A 25,036-nucleotide genomic window follows, 5' to 3' on the forward strand; every position below is an offset into this window, starting at 1 on the left:
TACTGCACACTTCTATCAGTTCTGTTCAATGGTTCAGAGCGATTGTATTGTTGTAATGATTTCTGAATCATTAATCAACTAGTAATCATTTTTCAGTGGAAAAATGATCTTTAAGATGTCTCTGTCCCACTATTTTTTTTTCTCTTTTTAAAATCTTCATGCAGTGTAAGGGTTTCCATTCTAATTAGTCAGAGCCACTTCCATGGAGAATAAGGAAGCTCAATTGTAGGACTGCCCCTTTGGACAGGAGGTGGCTGTTCCAGGCTGTCTTTGGTTGGCAATTCCACCCCCCTCCTAGAAACAAGCTGGGAGAGTTGATAAACCTTGTAATTCAGAAGACAGTTCTGACTGTAAAGACAATCAAACAGCAATCTATTGCTATCTGCATTTTGGATACAAATTTAAACACGGGAGTTCTGAAATGGCATACCTTCTCTCCCTGGCAGCTCTGCTGACTTCTTCCTAGAAAGGCTGACTATGTACTGAATGTATCTGTGGGCATTTCTGCACTAGGAGCAAAGACAAGGTAGAGAAGTTATGCTGGTTTTTAATTTCCCCATACCATGCAGTTTTACATCCTAAAATTAATTGCAAAACATCTAATCGATAAGTTGATCTTCTATAGCTATTGTAGGACACTAAATCTGAGAGAGTAATTCAGCTGCTGGTCCAAATTCTGATCCAGATACTCCAACTATTTAAAAAAAGACCATCCAGCTCCAGTCTTTTAGTTAATATGAAATTAATGAAATATTAGAAGTTGGATAACAGGAGTTTATACCTTACATAAACAGTGGCAAACCTAGCTTAAAAATTAGGTGCCAGATTTTTAGTTTCCATGCAAGATTTCAAAATTTGCAGAAACTGAGAAAAATAGTTTAGCATAGCAATATACAATCACTCTAAAAATATTAAAACACCATCTATGTGACACTATTAGACAGTAGTTACACAAACTCTTAAATTTATTACAAAATAGATTTCCACCACTACATACCAGTCTCCAAAATGTTTTTATTTATCATCCCAAACTAGTAGACATTATAAAAATAAACCATTATTTAATCTTCAATTACTTTTATCATACATTTTTCTTTTTTTGCAACAGAAAACATATAGAAAAAAAGTTTTCTATGGATGTCCCACAAAGCATCAAACTCTGCATTTGTTCTATTGTTGCAGAAAAATTAAGCATCTCCAAAATAAGGGAATACAGTCTTGGCAGCCTGTTCTTCCTCCCTTTAAACTGCAATGCTCTGTATGCACATTTATGGAAACTTAGTAAGGCCTGAACTGAGAAGGATGGCTATCTGGAGGAGGCGGAGGAGGTGGAGGAGGTGGCGGTGGTGGCAAAAATGCGTATGATGAGTTGTACATGTTCGGGCCTGTCCAAATCATATTCAGATTTGAAGGTGGAAGGTGGAATTGATGCATCTCATTAACAGAACCAAAAACTGGAGGAGGAAAGGGATATTGTTGCATCATTGGATCTTCTTTTCTATGAGGTTGTGGAAACACTGGAGATTCCTGATGTATTCTGTTGTCTGAAGAGTATAGCTGTGGTGGTCTTACTTGTGGTCTCAAAAAACCTGGAGGGCCTGATGGAGGAGGAAATGGATCCCTGGAGAACCCTCTGCCACGGTATCCCCTTGAATAACCTGAAGCAGGCTGTTGCACTGACTGATGAAGTCCTTTATTCTCACCTTAAAAAAAAAGCCAACAAAAAAATGTAAAAACACACACAGTTTTAATATTATTTTGGAAAGATTAAGTTTAGACCTCACAAATCTTCCAAGCTGAAGTCAAGGAAATTTGAGAAGTAAGCTTATCAACAAATAATACTGGCAAATAATACATAAACAACAAAATAATACTGGCAAGTCTACTGTAGTAACTCGTCTTGATTTATTAGAGTAATATAGAAAGAATGACCCTGAGGGTTGCAAATTCAGTCATTAAAAAAGAAATTTAACTTTCTTCCCCTCCAGCCCTTTTCATTTGTATTAATGAATCACAGGAACACTCAAACTGTGAGTATTTCGGAAGCTTTGGTCTAAAACAAGATATAAAAGTAACACATTTTATGACTGAAGATAAATCAACACTGCATTACACTAAAGTGGTATACAGCTTTCAGACCTGAGTTGATATTACAGTACAGACACAGGACGCAAGGAATTATTCAAACTCAAATTAATAAAATCAACTTACTCTACCAGAAAAAAGGCAGCCTGTACCTTTAGCCAATTAGCTTTCAGCATTCATCTTTCAAAGGTGAATTTTTCCCTGTACAGGTCACTGTAAGCATATATTTAAGGTTCATAACAAAGGTACTGTCACTTTATATAAATACCATAAGAGTATTACTGGGATAAGTGCTATAAGATTAACAGCACTGAAATATTAAAAATGCTCCAAAGAGCTGCTAAGATATTCAAATGGCTGCAGAATTTAAACCGAAACATGATCTCTAAAGGATTTTAGGGCTAGAAGCAAAAAGGTATTTAGGGACATAACACCGCTTAAAACCACTGAATTTTAAGAAACTATGTGGACTTAATCCTTGGCACTAGACTACACAGAAACATTTTCACCTTTGAAAAACTAAGTCTGGAAAGGTAGCTGGATACCAAAATTTCTACTCCTCTTCATGGGGGGTTAGAACTTAAGACTCCTTTGGTGTATGCAGTCCCCTCAGAAGCACTGAAGTGAAAGTACTTGAGTGAATATTTTTGTTTTTTTTTTCTCCTATCAAAGACTGTAACAATGAGCCAATTTTAATATATTCAGAGTTTTATGAAGATGCAACCAAGCAAAACTCCAGCTGAGACTGAGTTTTTGCCTCAATTTGCCGGATATCCTTGTTGTTGAATTCCACAGCCAAACTAAATTGCACACAATGTCAATTTATACCATGTTATTTACAGAAAAACACAGCAAATCGTAACTCATACTCCCTTGACAGACTGAGACAGTTCCTCCTGTTATGTTCTCAGTTATGGAACATAGACCAGTAACAGCCTCAGCAAGCCCTAGGCAAAGGCAGGTCTGCAATAAGCTGGCAGAATAAGGATATGGTGGAAAACATGCCGTATGCTAGATAAGCAGAAACCAGGAGAGAAAATAACCATCAGCAATGAAAGGAAAGTATGGCACAATTCAGATCCTTCCCTTAAGGGAGAACTGTCAAAACCATGCAGCAAAAGCCAGTCCAAGAAAGACTGCAGCTTTATTTAAAGAGTACAAGGGTGCAATGTACTGTACACAGAGTAAAACTGTTAACAGGACAGTTACTGACTTCCCAGATTGAGAGAAAAGGGGTTCAGTGGGGCGCAATGTCTAGCAGTTTTACAAAGGAAGAGCAGCAAACTCACGGAAGGAGTCAGTCCAAGAAAATCAATGGGGGGAAGCACTGTGCTGCAGACAGCTGAAGCAACCTGGTATGTAAGCAGTAGAAGAGGACGAGGGGAAGGGATGCGAGTCAGTAGTATTTAAAGGGAGCGGTACAAAAGCATGCAACAGAACCAGACCAGTGAGAACAGAAAAAGAGTGATGCAATTTAAATTATTCAACCAAAGTGGCAACCAAAAAGCAAAAAGTTTTGTCAGTAGAGAGGCATGAGAGAAGACAGATAGAAAAATCGCGTTATTGCAAACACAGCACAGCTGCAAGCATACACTTGGAACAGATCCGTCAACAGCAGGAGAAAGGAAGGCGAAGAAGGCTATATATATTATGAAAAACTACACATAGTTTATTAAAATATTATAGGTTTGTTTATCTAATGACTGTGTTATGTAGCCCATTGAGAACCTCTCTGTTTACCTAAGTAACAGTTACTTTAAAGGAGTATTTATATGTCACGGGTGAGGAAGAGCTTCCTTTTCAGATAGAGTAATAAATTCCCCATCTTGAGAAGACTCACGTCTTCTCCCTGATTGTCAAAAAAATGGGTTTCCAAAAATTGCACATGGCCTTTCTCTTACCTTCTCCCTGCACTCAAAGACTTAAGCTGAACTGGGGCTCCAATAACCCCTGCAATAAGCAAGCTCTAAACTCCAAAAGGTGGCATGTGTTCTATAGCCTCGCAGTGTGTCACATAACACTGTTGTAAGAGCCTTCGAATCTCCTCTGACAACTGTCCTGCTCCTATACTACTTCCCTTCCACAGTTCAATGGAAAAAAACCTTCATTTTCCTTTTAAAAAAATTAGGGAATGTAAGAAGAAATTAACAAATATAACTTTGAAAAGCACAGAAATACTGATTAACTCTAAGAAAGGTCAATCATTAAGATAGATACTGTTGTGTATTTCAAAGATAAAAGCATTCTCCCATAGCATTCACTCACTTGATGCATTTGTGTCTGATTTGAGTTTCCTCCTTCCTTGACTTTGAGGCTTCTTTTTCTTCTGTTTCGCCTCTCTTTCTTTTTCATCATCGCTGAAATCCAAGGCCTCATTTAAAAAAAAAAAAAAAAAAAAAAAGAGAGAGAACAAAGCCATATAAAGACTGCATAGAGAACTTCAGTTCTAGCAATAAATGATTATTTAGAAAACAATCCATCCTGCAGTCAGCTTAGAAGAATATTAAAGCTGCACTTTCCTATTTTGCATTCAAAGGCCCATCGTGTGTTCAGCTGGCTTCTCAACACAATTAAAAACTTCACAGTCCACAAATTTCTCGTAAGACAATTATACAATACTCAGTTATTCCTTCTAATTTTCCTAAACACAGCAACATTCAAGTACTGCACGCAAATTTTTGATTGCCTAGATGTTAGTAAGAAACAAATTGGGAATCTCTGAGGGAGCTGGCTAGTTATTGCCAAGAAAAAGCTTTCAAAGGGAAAACTGCAGACTAGGTGAATTAAAATATGGATTTTTTAAAATAAGTTAAAATTAATTTGGCAACCAATACTTAACTCAGCACAGTTAAACTACATTAAGAAAAATCTCTAGTCTAAAATTGTCACTAAATTGGAATTTTCTGTAGCATATTTAATAACACTGTTAAACTTGCAATAGCAATGTTATTCCAAAGGAACTTTCAGCTTTGGAGAATGTTGTCATTTACAATAGATGCAGTGTCACTGCACCATTTTGTTCCTGTTACACAAGGTTTTGCTATCTTTTGAATCCTAGCTTACATTTAGAATGAGGAAGAGTTATTAGTGACAGGGAAGAAATCTGTCAGCATAAATTATTCCCTGAAAAACAGCTCACTCATATGACTTAAAAGGGTTTGTTCCCATGCTCCCCTTCCCAATTCTGAAAGGAAGGGGTTTGCTGCTTTCTGATGTATCTCTGTAGTATACACAGAGCATGGATCTCAAGAACACTGCACTAAAACAGTGCTAAAAAAGCCACATAAAAGTTAATTCTGTATACAACCATTTCCTCTCCTACATATTGGATTATATTCTTACTCAAAAAAAGCCACAAGATGATATATACCATGAAGTAAAATCTTTCACTAAGTCCTGCTTTTTCTAAGGACTTCAATATGCCATCCTCCAGTAGAGCAGAAATACCAAACAGGTACCTTCTGTTGCTAGCTAATTTCCATCTAACATTGCATAAAAGCCACCTCACAGAGAAACCGCAGTTCTCTGCTCCTGCTAGCCTTGCAGCATACAGATCACACTTTGTCATCCTATGACCCCAAAGACAAGGCCGAGAGAGACTGTATTAATGAGTCTACAGTTAAGCTGGACTAATTACAAGCCTGTCAGAAAAGGAACACTTACCATATACCTTAAAGTAGCAAGCATAAAAGGCCTAACATGGATTAATTTAACGTTCATACAAAAATAAAGCTTCATGGTATCACAGAAAGAACTGACTCCAGCAACTGCACACAGTTTACCATGGGAGCTGGCCAGAAAAGTTACAGAATCAGCTGCCAGCTCAGGGCTCTAGAAGAGTCTGGCTGTAAGAGACAATTTCAAGCATCAGTAGCATAAAATTTAATCTGCACCCTTGTCAGCAGCTATTACCTTCATAGCAAAAGCTACTCTCTATCAGCTCATCAGCTGTCACAGTTTGGATATCTTAGTGTAAACTCTAACTGATAGAACTATCCAAAGATTATTCTAATTAAGGATTACAAGATGTTAGCTGTTGTATTTTCTCCAAAATAGAGCACGCAGACATATCACCAAGGCAGAACAGCCACGGAAACAAAGGTGTCATAAAAAGCAATCACGTTTGCCCATCCTTGCCATCACTAATTTCATTCAAGCTTCCTTCCTTCCTATACTGAAGTACAGTAAACCTAAAGTTTCCCCTGTACTTTCAGATTCTAACCTGAAAGTAACAGTATCATAATTAAAATTAAGAAAAATCATAAAAAAAATAAATACCAACTTTGGAAAAAGCAATGAATTTCTATCTGCAGAAGACCTGACTGCTTGATTGTATTTAGCCAAATTTTAAAGTTACTTAGGTTCCTGCAAATTCAAATTACATATTTACAAGCTTATCTCCTGAACAGCTTTAAAAATATGACTAAGAAACAAAAAAAGAGCTCACCATTAGCCAATATGCACATTTTGTATCATCGCTAGAAAATTGTTTGACGAAAGAAAGCTAAGACTACCCAAAAGTTTCTAAGTATACAGTCTTTCAAAGCTCTATTGATCACATACCTACAGTCCAACTCTGCAACGCTTCTGATTCTCAAATGATGATTCTCTGTGAAATGATGTCTCCCCAAGAAAGGAAAGCAATTTACAGTCAGAACTGACAGACAAGCATTCTTCGAAAGAAGTTAACACTGCTCAGCTCAGTTCCGTTTGTGGGAAGAAAAAAGGGTATTTCAAAATGCATCATCCTCACCATAGTGGAAAAAAGCAGCATTCCGGGTTGACAGACTGATACATCATTACAGGACCTATCTTCACACATAGAAAAGCCTGTGTCACAACATCTCTCCTTCGAGCCAGAACTGGCCTGGAATAAGGACTGTGAATGCAAAAATTGACACTGTCCCTCACAGCACCCTTCTGGACAAGTTGTCCAACCACGGGATGAGCGGGTTCATGGTGCGCTGGGTGAAGATCTGGCTGAAGGGCAGACCTCCAAAGAGTTGCAGTGAATGGGGCTACATCTGGCTGGCAACTGGTCACCCGTGGTGTTGCTCAGGGTTCAATTCTAGGGCCAGTTCTGTTCAATATATTTATCAACAATCTGGATGCAAGAGTTGAACACACCATTGGCAAGTCTGCTGATGATACTAAACTGGGAGGCGCTCTTGGCTCTCTTGAGGGACAAGAGGCCTTGCAGAGGGATCTAGATAGATTGGAGCATTGGGCTATGATTAATGGCATGAAATTTAACAAGTCCAAATGACAGATCCTGCACCTAGGACTGAGTAATGCCGGGCACAAGCATAAATAGGGAGAGAGTGGCTGGAGAGCAGCCCTGCAGAAAGGGACCTGGGGGTGCTGGTCGACAGCAGGCTCAATAGGAGTCAGCAGCGTGCCCTGGCAGCCAAGAGGGCAAACCACATCCTGGGGTGCATCAAAAACACTATAAGCAGCCAGTCAAAAGAGGTGATTATCCCACTGTATTCAGCGTTGGTGTGGCCTCACCTCAAGTACTGTGTGCAGTTCTGAGCCCCACAGTTTAAGAAGTATGTAAAGGTCCTTGAATGCATCCAGAGGAGGGCAACAAAGCTGGTGAGAGGGCTGGCAGGCGTGTCCTATGAGGAGCAGCTAAGGACTTTGGGCTTGCCTAGTTTGGAGAGAAGGAGTCTGAGGGGCGACCTCACTGCTCTCTACAGCTTCCTGAGGATGGGACGTGGAGAGGGAGGTGCTGAGCTCTTCTCCCTGGTATCCAGTGATAGGACGTGGGGGAACGGTTCAAAGCTGCACCAGGGAAGGTTTAGACTGGGCATTAGAAAGCATTTCTTTACCGAGAGCGGTCAAACACTGGAACAGGCTTCCTAGAGAGGTGGTCGATGCCCCAGGCCTGTCAGCATTTAAGAGGCATTTGGACAATGCCCTTAATAATATGCTTTAGCTTCTGGTCAGCCCTAAATTGGTCAGGCAGTTGGACTCAATGTTCGTTGTAGGTTCCTTCCAACTGAAATAGTCTATTCCATTCTAAAAATTCGTTAGAGCACTAAAAAAAAAAAAACAAAACAAAAAAAAACCCACCAACCCACAAAAACCACCTTTCCTACTTAATTATAGAATAAGAAGCACATACTACGTAACTTAGAACTATGCTAACTGTACAAGCTTTTGGAAGATTCAAAACAAGCAGACAGATCTCTTTAGGATACTATGGTAGACACAAGGCTTCTAGGAATTTCAGCTGTTTTGGATAAGACAGGCTTGAAGTAGAAATTGCAAGGAAAAGTGACTCCAAGTGCTGAGCTAGAAAACAAATCTCATAAAAACACCTCAATAAAACTATCAGCCTTGCAATTCTCATTGCAGAAAAGAATAGCCATGACAAGTATAGTTTGAGTGGAGTTAAGGAGCACTGGACAGGAAGCCTGGATGTCACTGAAGAAATCTTTACAGATCCTACAGTAAATGATGTCAAAGGTCATGAGGCACTCTCACTTCTACACAATAATACTGTATGACTGCCCTCGTATGGAAGAAGCTCATCTCCTCTCATGAAACTAGTGTTTTATAATAGCAAACAGCAGGGAAATCTTACTAAGAAACCATTCGAAGAATGCAACAGTGGAGGTGTCAAGTTAATCTAAAAGAGCAGACAGCTTAAACACCTAAGTAGTACAGTTTTCAGAGTACTAGCAGGCCTTTAAAGACAAACAATTGCTCGTGGCAAGGTAAAAAGACAAAGCTGCAGTGAAAGAACAGCAAGGACAAAAATTCCCTAGCAGAAGCAAAACTAACAGGCAAGGTAAAAGCACTGCTACTCAAAGTTGAACATTCAGGTTGCCACACATGTTCTGGAAGGACTCAAGGAATTGAAGATACACATTTTCCCAATTGCAAAAAGCAAGTAGAAAAAGACAGCTAGTACTCTCTACACTGACTGTGAGGCATCTCCAAGAAAAGTACGACCTTCTTTTCAATGAAGAAAATAGGTACATCCAACTCATCTGTGTAAAAAAATAAGCTTGCTAATTAGTTACTCTGCACAGAAATTTTTCTACATATGTCTTTGTAATCAAAAACAATAAAGCAAAAAAACTATAGTTACTTCAGGTGGTGGTTCTTCATCATTCTTCCAAGATGCATCTGAACCTTTTTCCCTAAAAGAAAAAACAAACCAACCAACCACAAATTAGACAATCAAGATGAAGGAAGATAGTGTAAGGCAGCTTTGAAACATCTCGTTTGAGTCACATAGTAGCAACATATTCCAGGTTAGAAATAATTTGCAAGAACTGTACTGTAGCAAATAGGGTAACACTTTCTTAGAGGTATCAGATCTCCTACACCAGGAGCTGCCTATTTTAAAAGGGTCATTTGGTTTTTTATGTTGTTTCTAAGTGAGTAGTAATGTATGTGTCAACTTAGAACTTCACTACTAACTTCACTTGAAAAATCTTCCTACTTTGAGTGAAGACTGAACATTTTACACAGCTAGTATTAAGCTTTGATCAGTATTCTCTCAAGACATCCTTTTGAACCTAAATTGCTTTGAACCTGAATTGAGGTAGCTCACTGCAACTTTCTTATGCTAACTGCTGACTACAGTCATAAGCTTTCTTATTCTTCTGGTTTCAGAATACATATGTCCAGTTAAAAAGGACAATGAACTAGTCTAGTAGGATACAGGCTTTAAGTATATCTATAGCAAAGTGTATTCGGAACCAAAAACCCTCTAAGCTTGGCTTACAATTCTATTAATACAGTATTAGCTAGAAAATTAAGATTCATCTTCTATTTTGTTGCAAACATAAAATTAAAAAGCAAGGTAAAAGACATTTAAAGAAGCAAAACTTCAATCATCTTGCCTGACAAACATCAAAATTCATCTGAAGTGGCATCGTTTATTTCACCCACAACTTTAAGAACTTCACTAAAAATCAAGTAATTTCTTTGATTAGCAACAAGTTTGTGGGACAAATTTAAACTATGCTGTTAAGGTCTCTGGAAGGTTTTTCCACGCTGCTCACAGATTTAATATATTTTGGTCTGAAATGTCAAAACACAATCCTTATCTATGCAGACAAACTATATAAAATAATGCAATACTGAAAATTCTTACTTGCAAAATGGAACCATATAGTTAAAAACACCAATGTGTTCAGTGTGAAAAGTCTTCCCTCAGTACTCTAATAACCAAGGGGGTTTTTTATGTATTCACCAAGTCAGCAACAATCAAGCAGCAATAGCTACATCAAAGTACATAACCACTGGCTCTAGGCAGCCTGGACTTAAGACGCCCTTAGTCAAAGGCTGCCCATGAGAAGAATGCTGGCAAGTCATCTGGTACCTCAACTCCTAAACATAAAACTGAAGCTCAGTCTCTACATATCACTAGAAAACCCTAAAGACAGCCTACCTTTATGATTTTAACCATTTTAAGCCATTTTAAAGTTCAATTTGAAGAAAATGTTACAGGGAGGAAGGGAAGGTAAAGGCTCTATATGAGTAATTTCTCGGCTGCAGAAAACTCTCTACCTATGCAATACTGAAAAGTAACACTTTGGTTTTTTATTATGAACCAACTTCTTTGTTTCTCCCTCTCATCTTGTTATTTTGGGGCAATACATGACTGCTAGAAATACCAAAGCACAGAAGAAACTCCAACACCTGTGGTCATTGGGCAATAGGTAGCACTACTGACTGCAAAATTTAAACCTTGAAAGTTCTTCGGGCTTATCTTCAAGCTTATCTCACTCTCCCAAGGTAGCCTTCCCCATTTCAGCAAAACACTTTTCATGCTCTGAGATACCTAATAATCTTCTGCAAAGAACAAGACAGTAATTCTTTGATTTCTGAACTCAGATACTGTAAGATCTGGAAGTCTAACAAAAGGTGACTCAGAGGAATCATGAAAATACATGAGCTTCTTTAGAATTACTTTGTGTTTCAGGCAATACAACATACATCTATTTTTAGCAATAAATTATTTTGCATTCAAGAAGTTTTACACTATACTTTCATTTATTTTGCTATAAAGTGTAAGGCTTATTCACAGCACTGCAACTTTGTACAATGCAAGTCGATTGCATGCCAGATTTCAGAAGAAGCTTTAAACTTAAGGTTTCTTTCAGATCTTAATCCTGATTCCTTTCCTTTTCAAAATACCATCACAGTTTTGAATAGCAGTTCTAAAACTTTAAGCCTATAATACTCCACAAGTTGGTCTGCAGACAGTCAAACTAACAAAAAGCAGAAAATAACAATCACTGGTCATCAAATTCGCAATCTGCTAAGGTCCAAAAGCCTTCTTGTGAAGCACTGACCGAAGCTCAACTTTTCTACTATCCACGCATTATAGCACAGTTCAGAAATCAAAATTCTTTATTCTTTGTCAATGACACCTACTTTGTGAAAAGGCAGCTTCAGCAAATAGTACCGATTGCCTCACGAAAGCTTAAGAGCCTTTACTGACAAAACTCAGAAATAAAATATTGTTTCAGTGAAATGTAACTTAAGCCACATTATTCAGAAATTATGGTTTACGTCAGATTACACAGGTGTTTACACTGCTCATTTTAATGCAGGGCAAGAAACAATGTCTGATGCACTGTTCAGCTGCACTGATAAGTCATGAAAGTGTGAAACATCTTACCTAGTGTTCAATTCTGGACCATATATGATAGCAAAGTACTACCAAAAGACAAATAGTTCCCAGAACTAGTTGCAAAGCATGTAACAAACTAAAAGATGAATCTCACGTCTCAGATGCTGAGTATGGCACACAGTTATTGATGTAGTAAGCAGATGATTAAAATCTGTGCAGTTACTGTGCTAAGCAACAAAGTTGAGTGGCACAAAGCAAAGACCAGCTGGCATCAAAATGCTGCAGAAAAACAAACAAGCAGCAGAGTAATAAAGTGATCTATTTTGGTCTTCACTGAAAGGAAAAAAATATGCTTATTGCTTCCACAGAAATGGCAAAGGGGCGGGGGGGGGCAGGGGGGAAAGACTCCTGCAGGCCTGGCCACATGCATGACTAAAGAAAAAAAATTATTTAGTATGAATACTGGTAGAGTTGCAATTAATGCAGACACCAATATTATTGGCTCTAGTCAGAAAAAATTTGCAAGTCAGATGAAAACTAATCTTAATAAACAGAGACTAAGTCACTTGTATGACAAAGGACTTTTTTAACCTATAGTTATTTCAGGCAATTATTCATTAATAATTAGAACACTGATGTCTAGCGGTCATTTATTATGCTTCATTTCTTATTCTCTATTTTTGAGTAGACTTCCTTTTCAATGGCAGAAGTCCTATTCATACATGCTACTTTCCTCAGGCAGACTGGTATACACAAATACTTCTGAGAAGTTTCTGAACATCATACTACATTGCCACTCAAATCCCTTCCCTCTCCCAAATTTACAGCAGGTAATTTTCATACAGAATTGTTATTCTCCAACTGCACAAAAGATTTATTGATAATTAAATTTCAGTTCTGGCCTTGCAACATGAAATAAAAATAGTGCATAAATATAAACTTGTTCAGAATTCAAACAAGTTTATTATAAGTTATGAAACTAAACAAGAATCTGCAGAAAAACAAAATCCAGAAAGTTCAGCTTGCAAAACCCATGCATGTGTACGTGTGTCAGAGGGTGTGGGGGAGGGAAGTATCAATGAATTTTTTTCTGGTTATGATATTTTAGTTAAGGCAGCAACATGAAAAGAAAGCAAGCTTAATATATTAAATCGAATAAGAAGCTACTAAACGTTAGTAATGGTAACACTTTAGAAGCTTGTACTTTACAGCTACTCTGTACCGTTCTGAAAGGCAAAACAGAACAACCTTGCTATGAAAACAGAGTTGAGAATATCTAAAAAAAAGAAAAGTTTTAGTGTCAAGCTTAGTCCTATAGTTTCTCATTCAAAGCTAAACTTTAATCCAGGATTTTTAGCTACGTTAAAAAATACATTATAACCAGATTAGAAAAGAAGTCAGACTCACTGTTTTAGTTTCTCTGCAAATATATACTGGGTGAAGTCCTTCAGTGATGGAGCAAAATACATGCTATCTTGCACATTAATACCTTTTGCTTTGATATGCTCAGAGCTGTTAAATCTTAACACATAAAAGGGATGTAAAACAGGACCAAATATCTCAAATATCTGAAACACAAACAAAATTAAAATGTTTAAATAAACCATGAAGAGTAGACAGCTAATTTCATTGTAGACAACCATGAAGCTTTAAGATGCTTTGTATTTAAGAAGTTTGATATATTTTCAAAATGCAGCATGAAAGTTACTTTCGTGCTATAGTTTTATTACCACATTTTGCTTGACAGTATATTGCCCCAGCTACTGTTTAAGTCATAATGTAGAAACGTAAGTTTTCTCATGTTGATGTTGCCTTCACCCACCCAACGGCACTGCTTTCACTGTCTTCTTCCTCTACTTTATTAATCTTTCCTTTTGCCAAATCTCTATTCTTCTCTCTCCTTTATGCTTTTAAATCTTACACCTGGAACAATCTCCTGATCGTTTATTCCTCAAAGTTCATCTTTAGAAGACATCTTCATGTCAGTTCCCCTGTCTGCTCCCTAATTCCGTGGAAAGCAGAGAATTCTGAGATGTTGTACAGAACAGCTGCAATTTCAGGCTGTGTTTTTTTATTTCACATCTAGCATTCAAAGATATTATAGTAGTAACAGTTCTAGATGATAGTTTTCCAGAAAACATACAAAATTCAATGCAACACCCCTCTCAGCAAACATTCTTCATTATACTTGCATAAAGCACACACTGCCCTTAAACTGGAACAGCAGACCATAAACATTCCCCATTTTTCCCGAAATTTGACTCTAATCTCTCCAATCTTTGCCCCCAACTCCTGGCAATAAAAGAATAAAATACATATGAAAGCAAACGCTCCCTCTTCATAAGCACTGTCATAAAATAGCAGATACGCATCACACATTGTAATTCTGTAAGGATGCAATGAATTCCAGGTTAGGAATTCTTGAGATTAAAAAAAACAGATGACTATAGCAAGAGTCAAAAGCACTAAGAAAAACTACATATCAAGGAAACATTATCTTTCATTTAGTCGACTTCAACACTACTTGTTGGAACATAAAAGAATACTTTGAATTTTATATTAGAATAATAAGGTTTTATGCTTTACACACACCTTTCCTGCTGCTTGCCGATCTTCTTTAAAAATTATGCTTTCCTCATTTACTGGAGGTAGGCCTCTCAGTGATTCAATTATTACTAAAATGGAAAAAAAAAATCATTTAGAACTTTATGTTTCAACAGCAGTATGTAGTTAATTGCAGAGAAACTTAACAAATCACTCCATTATTTGTCTACTAAAGTTCATAGAGCTCCACCTGAAAAATCTTGTGCACACACAAAACTACTTACAATTGTCCACCCCTTCTCCAGTGATATAAGAATGGTAAGATTTACACTTGTTTACAGAGTTATTGTTCTCTGGGGTAGAGAAAGAAAGGAGACCAGATGATAGGTACAAAAGAGAAATCTCAGATATGTATGTGTGAGATACTCCTTGTATTTACCTGGGATGTTCCTTAATTAATTGCATAGCAGCAATAATCTGGTTTACTTGAGTGCAGATATATTCTGCTTTCTTAGTATTACAAATTAAATTCTCCTCGGAAAAAAGAATGGAGATGGCTACACATTATAGCTTCCCCTAGTAAGTCATAAGAATCAGACCAGAACACAAAAGATGTCTGGCAGTCCAGTCACAGTAGTAACTGGTGGTTACTGATAAATGGACACAGAAGCATGTTCTTCCTCCATTAAATACATAATTTGATATACAGACAACTTCATTTTTAGGTTTCCCAGATTCAGAGACATAAAGAGCTTATTCTTTACTGAAATCTTTAGAGTAGTTCACTCTCGTCTTTGGTAGTAGTTCACACTTGTTGCTTTAGTCTACAGAAATACTGGGTCTTCCTTTACATTCAGCAGGAATTATGCATGAAGCTGTCAATACAGAGGCCTAGCAGCATTACACTCAAAAATTCTGATTCTGAAGGCAATCTCTTCTACTTCTAAAACAACAGAACGCTCAATTAAGCATTCTCAATGCCTCTCCATCATCAAATAAAGTCACTCTAGCACTTAGTGTCACTCAGACTCCAACAAAATCTAACAAGATTATCATTGCTGAACTTACATAACAGGACTTAAAGCAATAAACATCTCATCAAGCTAAAACTCCAGCTTTGCTACTATTTCAATCTGCAAACACCTTGTGACATGCCAAACAAGCTTCTGACAATGCTACAGGCTTAATAGTTCACTGAATTTCAAGAAAAGCAGGGAAATCAGTTTATTTTGTGCCTACCTGTAAGATAAAATATACAGTGAAAGAACCCAATGTGTGGCTTAACCCTCATGAGAAATATACCTTAGCCAAAAAAAAAAAAAAAAAAATCCATCAACAAAAAACCCAAACCAAAACACAACAAAAAACCATACACCAAAAACTCTCAGAGAATGCTCTCAACTTGATTGATCACCCATAGCCCCCAGTCTTCCAGTAGGCTAAGGAAAATATTCTGAACGTATAAGTCATGCCAGTCTCATGAAACCCAGAAGAAATATTATCACCTATTTGACTTATAGCTCCTGCTATCCCAACCCACCCAAAATCCTCAGCTTCTGCTCTTCCAGGGCCAAAGGTGCAGTCCCAGGGCAGGTTTCTCACATATACCAAAGCTGTTTACTTTCCAGGCTACAACCCACACAGTGAATTTTTCTTTTCTCTTTTCTTTAGGCACTTCAAAGCAAAACATGGCAAAAGTTCCGTTAAATTCTGATACACTGCAAAAGTTAAAGTTCACAGAAAGTACTGTCATCTTGCTTTTAGCTAGTGTGAAGTCAAGCATGACCCTATACTGTTCTAGCCTTAAATTCACGTCATAGTATGAAATACCCAACTTACAGGTATCACACACTGCAGACTGATGAACTTGGAAGCTTGCTACAGAGAACAGCAGAGATTTCTGATATATCAAAGGGACAGAATGTGTTCAGGATACTGATTGTTGTGCCAAAATAATATTTGTAATGTCCAAATGAGACCGCGGCTCCCCTCACACTAGATACAAACCTGGTATACACAGGTTCAAAAATTTTAGTTCAAAAATCAAAAACCAACCCACAATTAGCAGGCAGAGTCCCTAAAATGGCCACAAACCAACTGAAATTGAGGCCACTCAGACACCTGTTTGCAGAAGAACCAAAAAGAAAACATGTAGAAAGAGGAAGTCATAAAGCAAGGTAGCAAAAGCATAAAAATAACACCGATATCTTGGGGGTTTATTCCATTCTTACGGCTTTATTTCATGTATGATTATTAGTCTGTTTTCTAACTTTCACCAACTGATCTAAATTCAACAATTCATATACTTCAGTTACATAAATTAGAATACAGACTCAAGGATTCACCTATCAATAAACTGACAGGATTTGAAAAGGTTATACGTACCAAGGAGGATTAGAAATTAAGGATGGTTTTCAAAACTGAAGTCGTTAAAAACAGCTTTGTTTAAACATTCACATGCTAGATCAAAAATAATTGCAAATTATGATTCAACTGTTTCTCTTTTAACTTATTTTAAACTATCATTTTAGGTGAAAACAGCCTTCTTGAAGTCCCCATTACTATCAATAAGCAAGAAAGGGCAAAGTAGAACAAGAGGACAATGACCAGATGACTACCTTCCACACCCTCAAGCCAGCTTCCTGCACATGAATGAAATTAAGTTTAACCCCAAACCAACACCAACAACAAAAATACTGTAAAGCAATTGCCTGTATTACCTGGAGTCTTTTACAATAAAAGAAAATTTAATAGGAAAGACTATTTGCTTTAATTCTTTTGTACCCCATTCAACATAAATACTTTTAGCTTCAAAATTGAACTTAATTTCTAATTTTCGTAGGTGAATTGCTTTGAAAGCAGTTCAAGCAGAATGGAACACTTGAAATAAGCTTAAATACAAACATACTGTGAGTATTTTATTAATACCAGCTTCAGCAAAACTTTGATTTCACATATCAAAAACTGAGGTCCCAGGCAGATCTGAAAAGATCCCTAAATGCATATTGCCTGCAGTTAAGCTTACATCCATTGTATGTCTCAGTGGCATTAAGCTTACCCTCCAGCACCTATATAGCATGTTAGTCATGCTGTCCTATGACTGCTGACACTGGCAGCTTGTACTTGGACAAGGTGCCAGAAATGGAATGAATTAAAAAAAAAAAAAGAAAAAAGAAAGAAAGAAAGAACGAACATACATAATACACCAATTACCCAAGTACTGCTACACTGGCTAAAGAAATAAGTATTTCTCCTGTCCTCATATATTGACAAGCAAGCACTTGGGACTGCATTGTACTGCATCTGTGCTTTCAGTTATGCACCTCCTGTATCTTCAGAGATAATTCAAATATAGCATGTACAGCTGGAAGATTTCTTAAAACACTGCAAATGTTCAATCTTATTGTTGCCAGAATTAATACAAAGATCATAATACGTGGTAAAAAAAGGTGCTTTTTATGAAAAAATTAGAAGATGAAAGTCACACAGAAACGCATGCATAATAATCGTAGTATCTTAAATCTTCAGAAGATGTAAGCCAACTAAAGGGGAATTCAACTCAAATGTCATCTGATAGTCTGAGTTCTCAGTCAGCAACCTGCTACCCCCTGAAATAGAATGCTGCAGTACTGACACTTTGACGGAACAGTTAAGTACAGGATTAATGCAGATATATACAGAAAATATTTTAATTAAAAACAAAGCAAACATATCTTGCCTACCTAGCTGCTCAATGATGCTGGAAACTGTCCCAAAGAGCTTCAGTTCAACGTCATCAGGCAGAATTATTGATAAGTCTTCAACAGGAGGCAGTTCCTGAAAATATCAAATCAATTTTCTGAATATAATCTCATCACACTAAGACATTCATCACTTTGTTGCTGCTTAAATTTGACAATCAGAAAAACCTCCTAGCATTTTGAAGATTTCATAAAAAAATCTAGTTTGATTTGCCTCTTTCAGAATAATTCTAAATGAACTCATCTTGGGGGAATGTCACTTTTCAAAACACCTTTTCTATTGAGACACTACTCTACATATTTCCATCGCAACTAAAGTAGAAGCCAATTTTATTCAACTGGAGAAAACCAATAACTGATAGACATTTTGTTCATTTTTTTGAACTTTCAAGTTAGGTAAATCAAGTTCAGTGTACAACACAATAATTAGATAATCAGTAATCAAAAAAACAGACAACCTGTAACGACGTTCAATGCATGACAGAAGAAAAATGTACATAGCAAGAGATAAAACAGTACGAAATACACCAGATATGTATCATCTGATTCAACAAAATGGTGTCTGTCCATTTATGCCATGACTCAGACCATTATGGAAGATGTAAAGATCACAACCACCTATGCAAAGAAAATTATTTTTAGCTAAAAGTTGTACTTGGTACAAGAGGATAATCATAGAGATCTGATCTGAATTCTCTCAGTGCCAGGAGGCACACAAGGTGCGAACATCGTTCTTCCACTTTGATTGGTCCGCGGCTGTGTGCTCTGGAGTCAAGGGCCACAGCGCAGTCTTCCGTCGGTTTCCCCCTCAGGACACGACCGATCCAGTTCCATCTCCTCCTCCTCACTTCGTTACCAATTTTCTCCATCCCCGCCATTTCTGATGCTCGTCGTTTCTGCAACTTTTTATTTTTTTTTCCCGGGAGGAGGTAGTTGGCCTCCTGCCCAACCCCCATGACTTGGAGGGCCAGTGGATTTTCTGTCAGGGTGGCCTTCCCTTAGGCTGCGTTGGTTCGCGGCACCTTCTTCAATTTTATCCGGTGCACCCTCCAGAGAGGGATCCCCTATCCACCACCCAGGGGACGCGCCTTCTAGCCGTGCAGCCCCAGCCGAAGGTAATCATAGAGAAGACTTTGGGAAAAAAGCGCCAAACTTCAGATATACACAAGTACTGCACAAACAATATTCAAATTAAACTTTTTCCTCAAATGTAAGCATTAAAATCTGCTATCAAGGCTGATTAACACCAAACTCATAATCTATCTCCAATTTACTCATAAACTAAGATTTCTATATATATATACACTATACTGCTGTGAATTCAATATGGACTATATGGAATTATCTTCAAATTCAACATCATCTGAATTTGGAGGTAGAGTCCAAATCTTAGTACTGAACCGCACTTTTAAAGGCCATCACCAAAAATAAAATCCCTCTCCAACAGAAGAATCTTATCCTGTCTTATCAAAACTTTACCTGATAATCTTCACTCTTAATGAAAGTGCTTGGCAAAGGCTTCTAGAGCAACTCAAAGACCAACCAGAGGCCAAGATTTTCCCAGATCATATAATATCGCATTAAAGCCAAGACATGGATTCAGATAGAAACACCACACCCTTCTACAGGACAGTAAGTGTTCCAACTTTAAATCAACTTCACTGCTAAGACTTGGTTAAGTCCTGGATGCTAGAGCAAGTCAAAGGCTAAAGACCAGAAGGCAGAAAGCTAAGATTTTGCTCATAAATCTCAAATTGGTAAACTGTACCATCTGTCATACTACATACAATATCTGCAAATCCTACACTTCAAAGCAGGACATTTCTAAAATAGTTCTGCTAACACTCCTTAATACATGCATGTTTTTTTCCCCTAAGCTCATATTCCAGTTAAATACTTTCTTTGAACGTTTACTTTATCTTTGACCCATGCTTTAGCAAGTTAGCTATTATTAGGGACTTCTGGGTAAAAGACTAATCATCATTTTTCATTTTTAACACACACATTTTAATTTTCAAATTGTATTCCCTGAAATTTACATAAGACGATAATTTAAGTTGGGTTACTAGAAAAAGGTTTAAAAGATACCACATTGTACTTACATCAATAGGCAACTCATCTTTTGTATTAACAGAGTAAGATCGGTTATCCCTCTCATTTGGATGATCATCTTCATCAGATACTGTTGAAGGAGAACACGAAGAGGAGGATGTAGCTGATGAACTATCTGAATCTGTATCACTGAATAAAACAAACATGGGAGTTAGAATATAGACTTCTACATTACAGATAAAAAGAGTGACTAGATTATACATTACTCAAATACCTTTGGTTACCAGATATGTTTTTCTTAAATGTATACATTTGTATACAGAAGAACAGCAATTTTTTCTGAACCTACAAGCCACTGGACAAGATCATAAAAAAAATCTCAGAAGAGTAGTAGCTTCGGCAGTTCAGAGCAAAGGCTAACAACTACAATGGCCTGTTCGGGTTCCCACTGTTTCATTGCTGAATGGTGCATGTGGCGTGAGAGCAATCACCTCTAAGTTCACCTAGTCCGGTTTGTCCCACTGGCTACTCCATGCAAAAGTCCAGCACCAGCATAACTCCCTCTATCAGACATATGCGACAGTCACAGAACCTACACTTCATTGGTTTGCAGTGAAATGAGACATCAGAGTCACAGGGTGATCACTTCAGTATAGTGCCTAGATAAATACAGCCAAATTAGGACCATAATGTCTATGCACTATCAGCATATTTCCATTTTATGCACCACCTAAGTTCTCAGATTGAACATCACCTGACATAACTAAGCACAAAAAAAATTCTCAAAGATAATACATTAAAATACCTTCTATAGCTCAGTCACTCTTCTTGTACAATCCCAACATTAGCATAAAGCTAAGTGAAAGTCAAGAAAACACTTATTCCAAGCAATACATCTTGCATTATGGAAAAAAAAAAAAAAAAATCTAATTTTTGCAGATAAAAGGGATTAGTTTCATAATCCATGGCTTCTCTGAATTTCCCTAGTACGTATTCACACAGATTAGTAATTTAATATTTCTCACTGGCACATGCATAAGATGTATTCTCTTAGACCCTTAATATTTCAAGTAAAGAGCACAGTAAGACAACAGTCCTTATTCACATCAACATGTTCCTTTTAGCAGAAGAGTAAGTTCTTCAAGAGGTGGTGGAAGAAACAAACGTGGAGTAATTGATCCTGGTGACGGAAAAAACAGAATCATAGAATCGCTTAGGTTGGAAAAGACCCTTAAGATCATCAAGTCCAACCATTAACTTATCATTGCCAAGTCCACCACTAAACCAGGTCCTCAAGCACCACGTCTACCCTTCTTTTAAATACCTCCAGGGATGGGGACTCAACCACTTCCCTGGGCAGCCTGGTCCAGTGCCTGACTGCCCTTTCAGTCAAGAAGTTTTTCCTATTATCCAACCTAAACCTCCCCTGGCACAGCTTGAGGCCGTTTCCTCTCGTCCTATCACTTGTTACTAGGGAGAAGAGACCAACCCCCACCTTGCTACAACCTCCTTTCAGGTAGTTGTACAGAGCAATAAGGTCTCCCCTCAGCTTCCTCTTCTCCACACTAAACAACCCCAGCTCCCTCAGCTGCTCCTCATAAGACTTGTGCTCTAGACCCTTCACCAACTTCGTTGCCCTTCTTTGGACACGCTCCAGCACCTCGATGTCCTTCTTGTAGTGAGGGGCCCAAAACTGAACACAGTACTCGAGGTGCGGCCTCACCAGTGCTGAGTACAGGGGCACCATCACCTTCCCTGGTCCTGCTGGCCACACCATTCCTGATACAAGCCAGGATGCCATTGGCCCTCTTGGCCACCTGGGCACACTGCTGGCCCATATTCAGGCGGCTGTCGACCAACACCCCCAGGTCCCTTTCTGCCAGGCAGCTCTCCAGCCACTCCTCCCCAAGCCTGCAGCGTTGCATGGGGTTGTTGTGACCCAAGTGCAGGACCTGGCACTGAGCCTTGTTGAACTTCATACAGGTGGCCTCAGCCCATCCATCCAGCCTGTCCAGATCCCCCTGTAGAGCCTTCCTACCCTCCAGCAGATCAACACTCCCACCCAACTTGGCATCATCTGCAAACTTACTGAGGGTGCACTCCATCTCATCCCGATCATTGATAAAGATATTAAACACGACCGGCCTCAACACTGAGCCCTGGGGAACACCACTCGTGACCGGCTGCCAACTGGATTTAACTCCATTCACCACCACTCTTTGGGCCTGGCCATCCAGCCAGTTTTTTACCCAGTGAAGCGTACACCTGTCCAAGCCTCGAGCAGTCAGTTTCTCCAGAAGAATGCTGTGGGCAATGGCGTCAAAGGCCTTGCTAAAGTCTAGGTAGACAACATCCACAGCCTTCCCCTCATCCACTAAGCGGGTCACCTTGTCACAGAAGGAGACCAGGTTAGTCAAGCAGGACCTGCCTTTCATAAACCCACACTGACTGGGCCTGATCCCCCGGTTGTCCCGTACATGCTGCATGATGGCACTCAAGCCAATCTGCTCCATAACCTTCCCTGGCACTGAGGTCAGGTTGACAGGCCTGTAGTTCCCCAGATCCTCCTTATGGCCCTTCTTGTTACAAAAACATGTTACAAACCTTACACAAAAATAAACCGAGACAGGCAAACTTTTTTTAAAATTGCATCTATCCTTTCTTATCTGATCTGGCTGTTAATAAAGCAGCATTTAGAAACAAAGTGATAAATAAAATACAAAAACCGCTCCCTTTTAGATTCTTTTTTATTACATGGTCTCCTTCACAAGCAAATGGATGGCCTTCAATTACCTGTTGCTGTATTTTTTCTTTCAACAAATGCTGATAGGAAAGTCAATAAGTAAGAGCACATATCCAAATAAACCTTTTGAAAAAGTCAAATATGGACTTCTTGTAACAATATCAACATAGCAGAAAGACAAAAATCAGAATACCAGAGACCAATCAGCGGATGGATGAAAACAAAAAAGATAAAAGAAAAAAGTCTGAGATACATGTAGACAGCTACGTAAGTTAAAGCTATCAAAATTTCATCTTCAATATTTATCTGAATACCAGCAAAGCATATTTTGGAAGCAAAAAAGACTACAGGTAAAGCCCCTGCCATAGGTCCGGAATTTCGCTCTCCATCACTTCATGATGTTCTAGGAAAACTCTGAACTGAGAAAACAAAGTATTTCCAAAGTCAAGTTTTAACCGCTGAACTGTTAATGAAGCTCAGTGTCTTCTTTTTAAGAAGAAACGCTAAGATTTCATTTCAGTCTCCACTAGTTAGAAAGAGCACAAACCCATCTTGCTGAAATGGCCCAAAAAGAAAATACAAAACTCACTGAAACTGACAAAGCGTGCAGGCTTTTAAGACTGACCCAGAGCCCACATCTAACCAAGACTACCTTTCACTAAATATACTGAACACTAAAGCACAGATGCAAGTAGAAGATGAAACCTTTTATAAAAAACATACAGGTTGAGCATGAGCTTTTCCCCTGAGACGCCAAGAGTAGAGCACGAGTTAAGATCTGCAAACTCTTTACCTTGAATCCTACATTCAGGATTTTTCAGCAATAACACTGCAGGTGTCTTGTCACGAGTGATGTAGGAGCACTCTGTGTGGACCATGTCAAACAAGACATTCAGACGCTCACAGTGGCCCAACCAACGACGACGCTCTACAGGCCACTTACGTGTTTGTTAAATCTATACCCTTGCAGTCATTGTTTTGGAGGCTTATTAATTCAACAGTAAAACTCCTAGAGAAATATAACTGCAAATGCCATCTTTAATGGGAAAGAGACAGCTACAGCAGCTGAAGCCCTGGGGCGGGGGAAGGGGGCGGACTCGGACACCTCGCCCGCAGAGCGCCCAGCCTCAGGAGCGGCGGCCCGCGCCGCCGGCCCGCACGCGCCGCCGCCTAAGAGGCCTCAGAAGGGAAGGAGCGACCCGCGGCGAGCGACGCGCCCCTCGGCCAAACCCACCTGTCCGAGTCCGACGAGGTGGCGGCGGCAGGAGGCCCGCTGGGACTCGCAGGCGGCGGCGAGCAGCGCGCTCCCTCGGCTGGGGCCGGCGGGGCCTGCTCCTCCCCACCGCCCTCCCGGGGGCTCGGAGAGTTCGGCGCCCCCTCCGTGCTCGCCGCCGGCTCCTCGCCCGGCGCCCCCTCCGTGCTCGCCTCCGGCTCTTCGCCCGGCGCCCCCTCCGTGCCCGCCGCCTGCTCCTCGCCCGGCGCCGTGCCGGCGGCGGCGGGCTCAAACGCCAGGCTCTCCATCTGCGCCACCACTTCCATCGGCGCCGCCATCTCGGCAGCAGCGCCACGCGGCCGGCGGCCCCGCCCCTCGGCCACACGCTACTTCCGGCCGCCGCGAGCGCCCACGCCCCGACGCACTGGGGTTGCCCGGGCCCGGTGAGGGGCACGGCGCGTGCGTGGGCTGTGGCGCGCGCCCCGGGAGGGGCGGGCCCGCCCCGCCCCGCCCCGCCCGTGACGCGGCGGTTGCGGGGAGGGCGGAGCTGCACGGCGCGAGGGCGGGCCGCCGCCCGGAGGCGGGACCGGGACCGGGACCGGGGCCGGGACCGGCGAGGGAGGAGCGGGGGCCGTAACTGGCTGTGTGATGCTGGGTGGGCCTGGGCCCGTTGTTAAATCAGGCCGTTCCGTTAGAGACCGATGGGAGGTAACGGTAGTGAATTTCGTCATCATTTTTACAGTCTTGTGTACTTAAGTCTGAATGCTAAGTAAATGTTATGGTTAATTTAGATCGAACACCGAAGTTTTGTTTCTGTGAGGCTTGTCTGAAAGACAAAGCTGGAGGTTAGTGCTGCTCTTGCTGGGGACCTGTTGGGATGGATTAGTTTTGGTGTTTTATAAATATGCTGACAACACACAGAAGGTTCATGTAAGTAAAATTAAGAAAAGCTCTATAACACCAAATTACTACAGTAATGCCTAACCCTGCTGTAGTAACCCTGTAATAATACCTAGCTCTACAAAACCTAACGACATCCTTAAGATCACCAAACCATTCAC

The 25,036-nt window shown here is 39.7% G+C and overlaps 1 protein-coding gene across 1 annotated transcript; it reads right to left on the bottom strand.

Moving 5' to 3' along the window:
* Positions 1-847: 847 nt before the first annotated feature.
* NAF1 (nuclear assembly factor 1 ribonucleoprotein) lies at positions 848-24,325 on the bottom strand. Its single transcript, XM_082315678.1, has 8 exons — positions 23,997-24,325; positions 20,070-20,208; positions 17,950-18,043; positions 14,276-14,358; positions 13,091-13,251; positions 9,185-9,236; positions 4,351-4,456; positions 848-1,703 (listed from the first exon to the last, which is right to left on the bottom strand). Exons 1-8 carry the CDS (start codon positions 24,311-24,313, stop codon positions 1,279-1,281), a joined length of 1,377 nt encoding a protein of 458 aa, XP_082171804.1. The 5' UTR covers positions 24,314-24,325; the 3' UTR covers positions 848-1,278.
* Positions 24,326-25,036: the final 711 nt, after the last annotated feature.

The sequence above is a fragment of the Platalea leucorodia genome (assembly GCF_965183815.1).
Source record: "Platalea leucorodia genome assembly, chromosome: 6".
In the NCBI taxonomy this organism is placed as follows: domain Eukaryota; kingdom Metazoa; phylum Chordata; class Aves; order Pelecaniformes; family Threskiornithidae; genus Platalea; species Platalea leucorodia.

Excerpts from the sequence above, each read along its gene's own strand:
- NAF1 (XM_082315678.1), bottom strand. The coding sequence starts at position 24,313 with ATGGCGGCGCCGATGGAAGTGGTGGCGCAGATGGAGAGCCTGGCGTTT. Across the intron at positions 20,209-23,996 it reads ACCTCGTCGGACTCGGACAG|TGATACAGATTCAGATAGTT; the intron begins GTGGGTTTGGCC and ends TGTTTTATTCAG. Across the intron at positions 1,704-4,350 it reads ATCAGACACAAATGCATCAA|GTGAGAATAAAGGACTTCAT; the intron begins GTGAGTGAATGC and ends TTTTTTTTTAAG.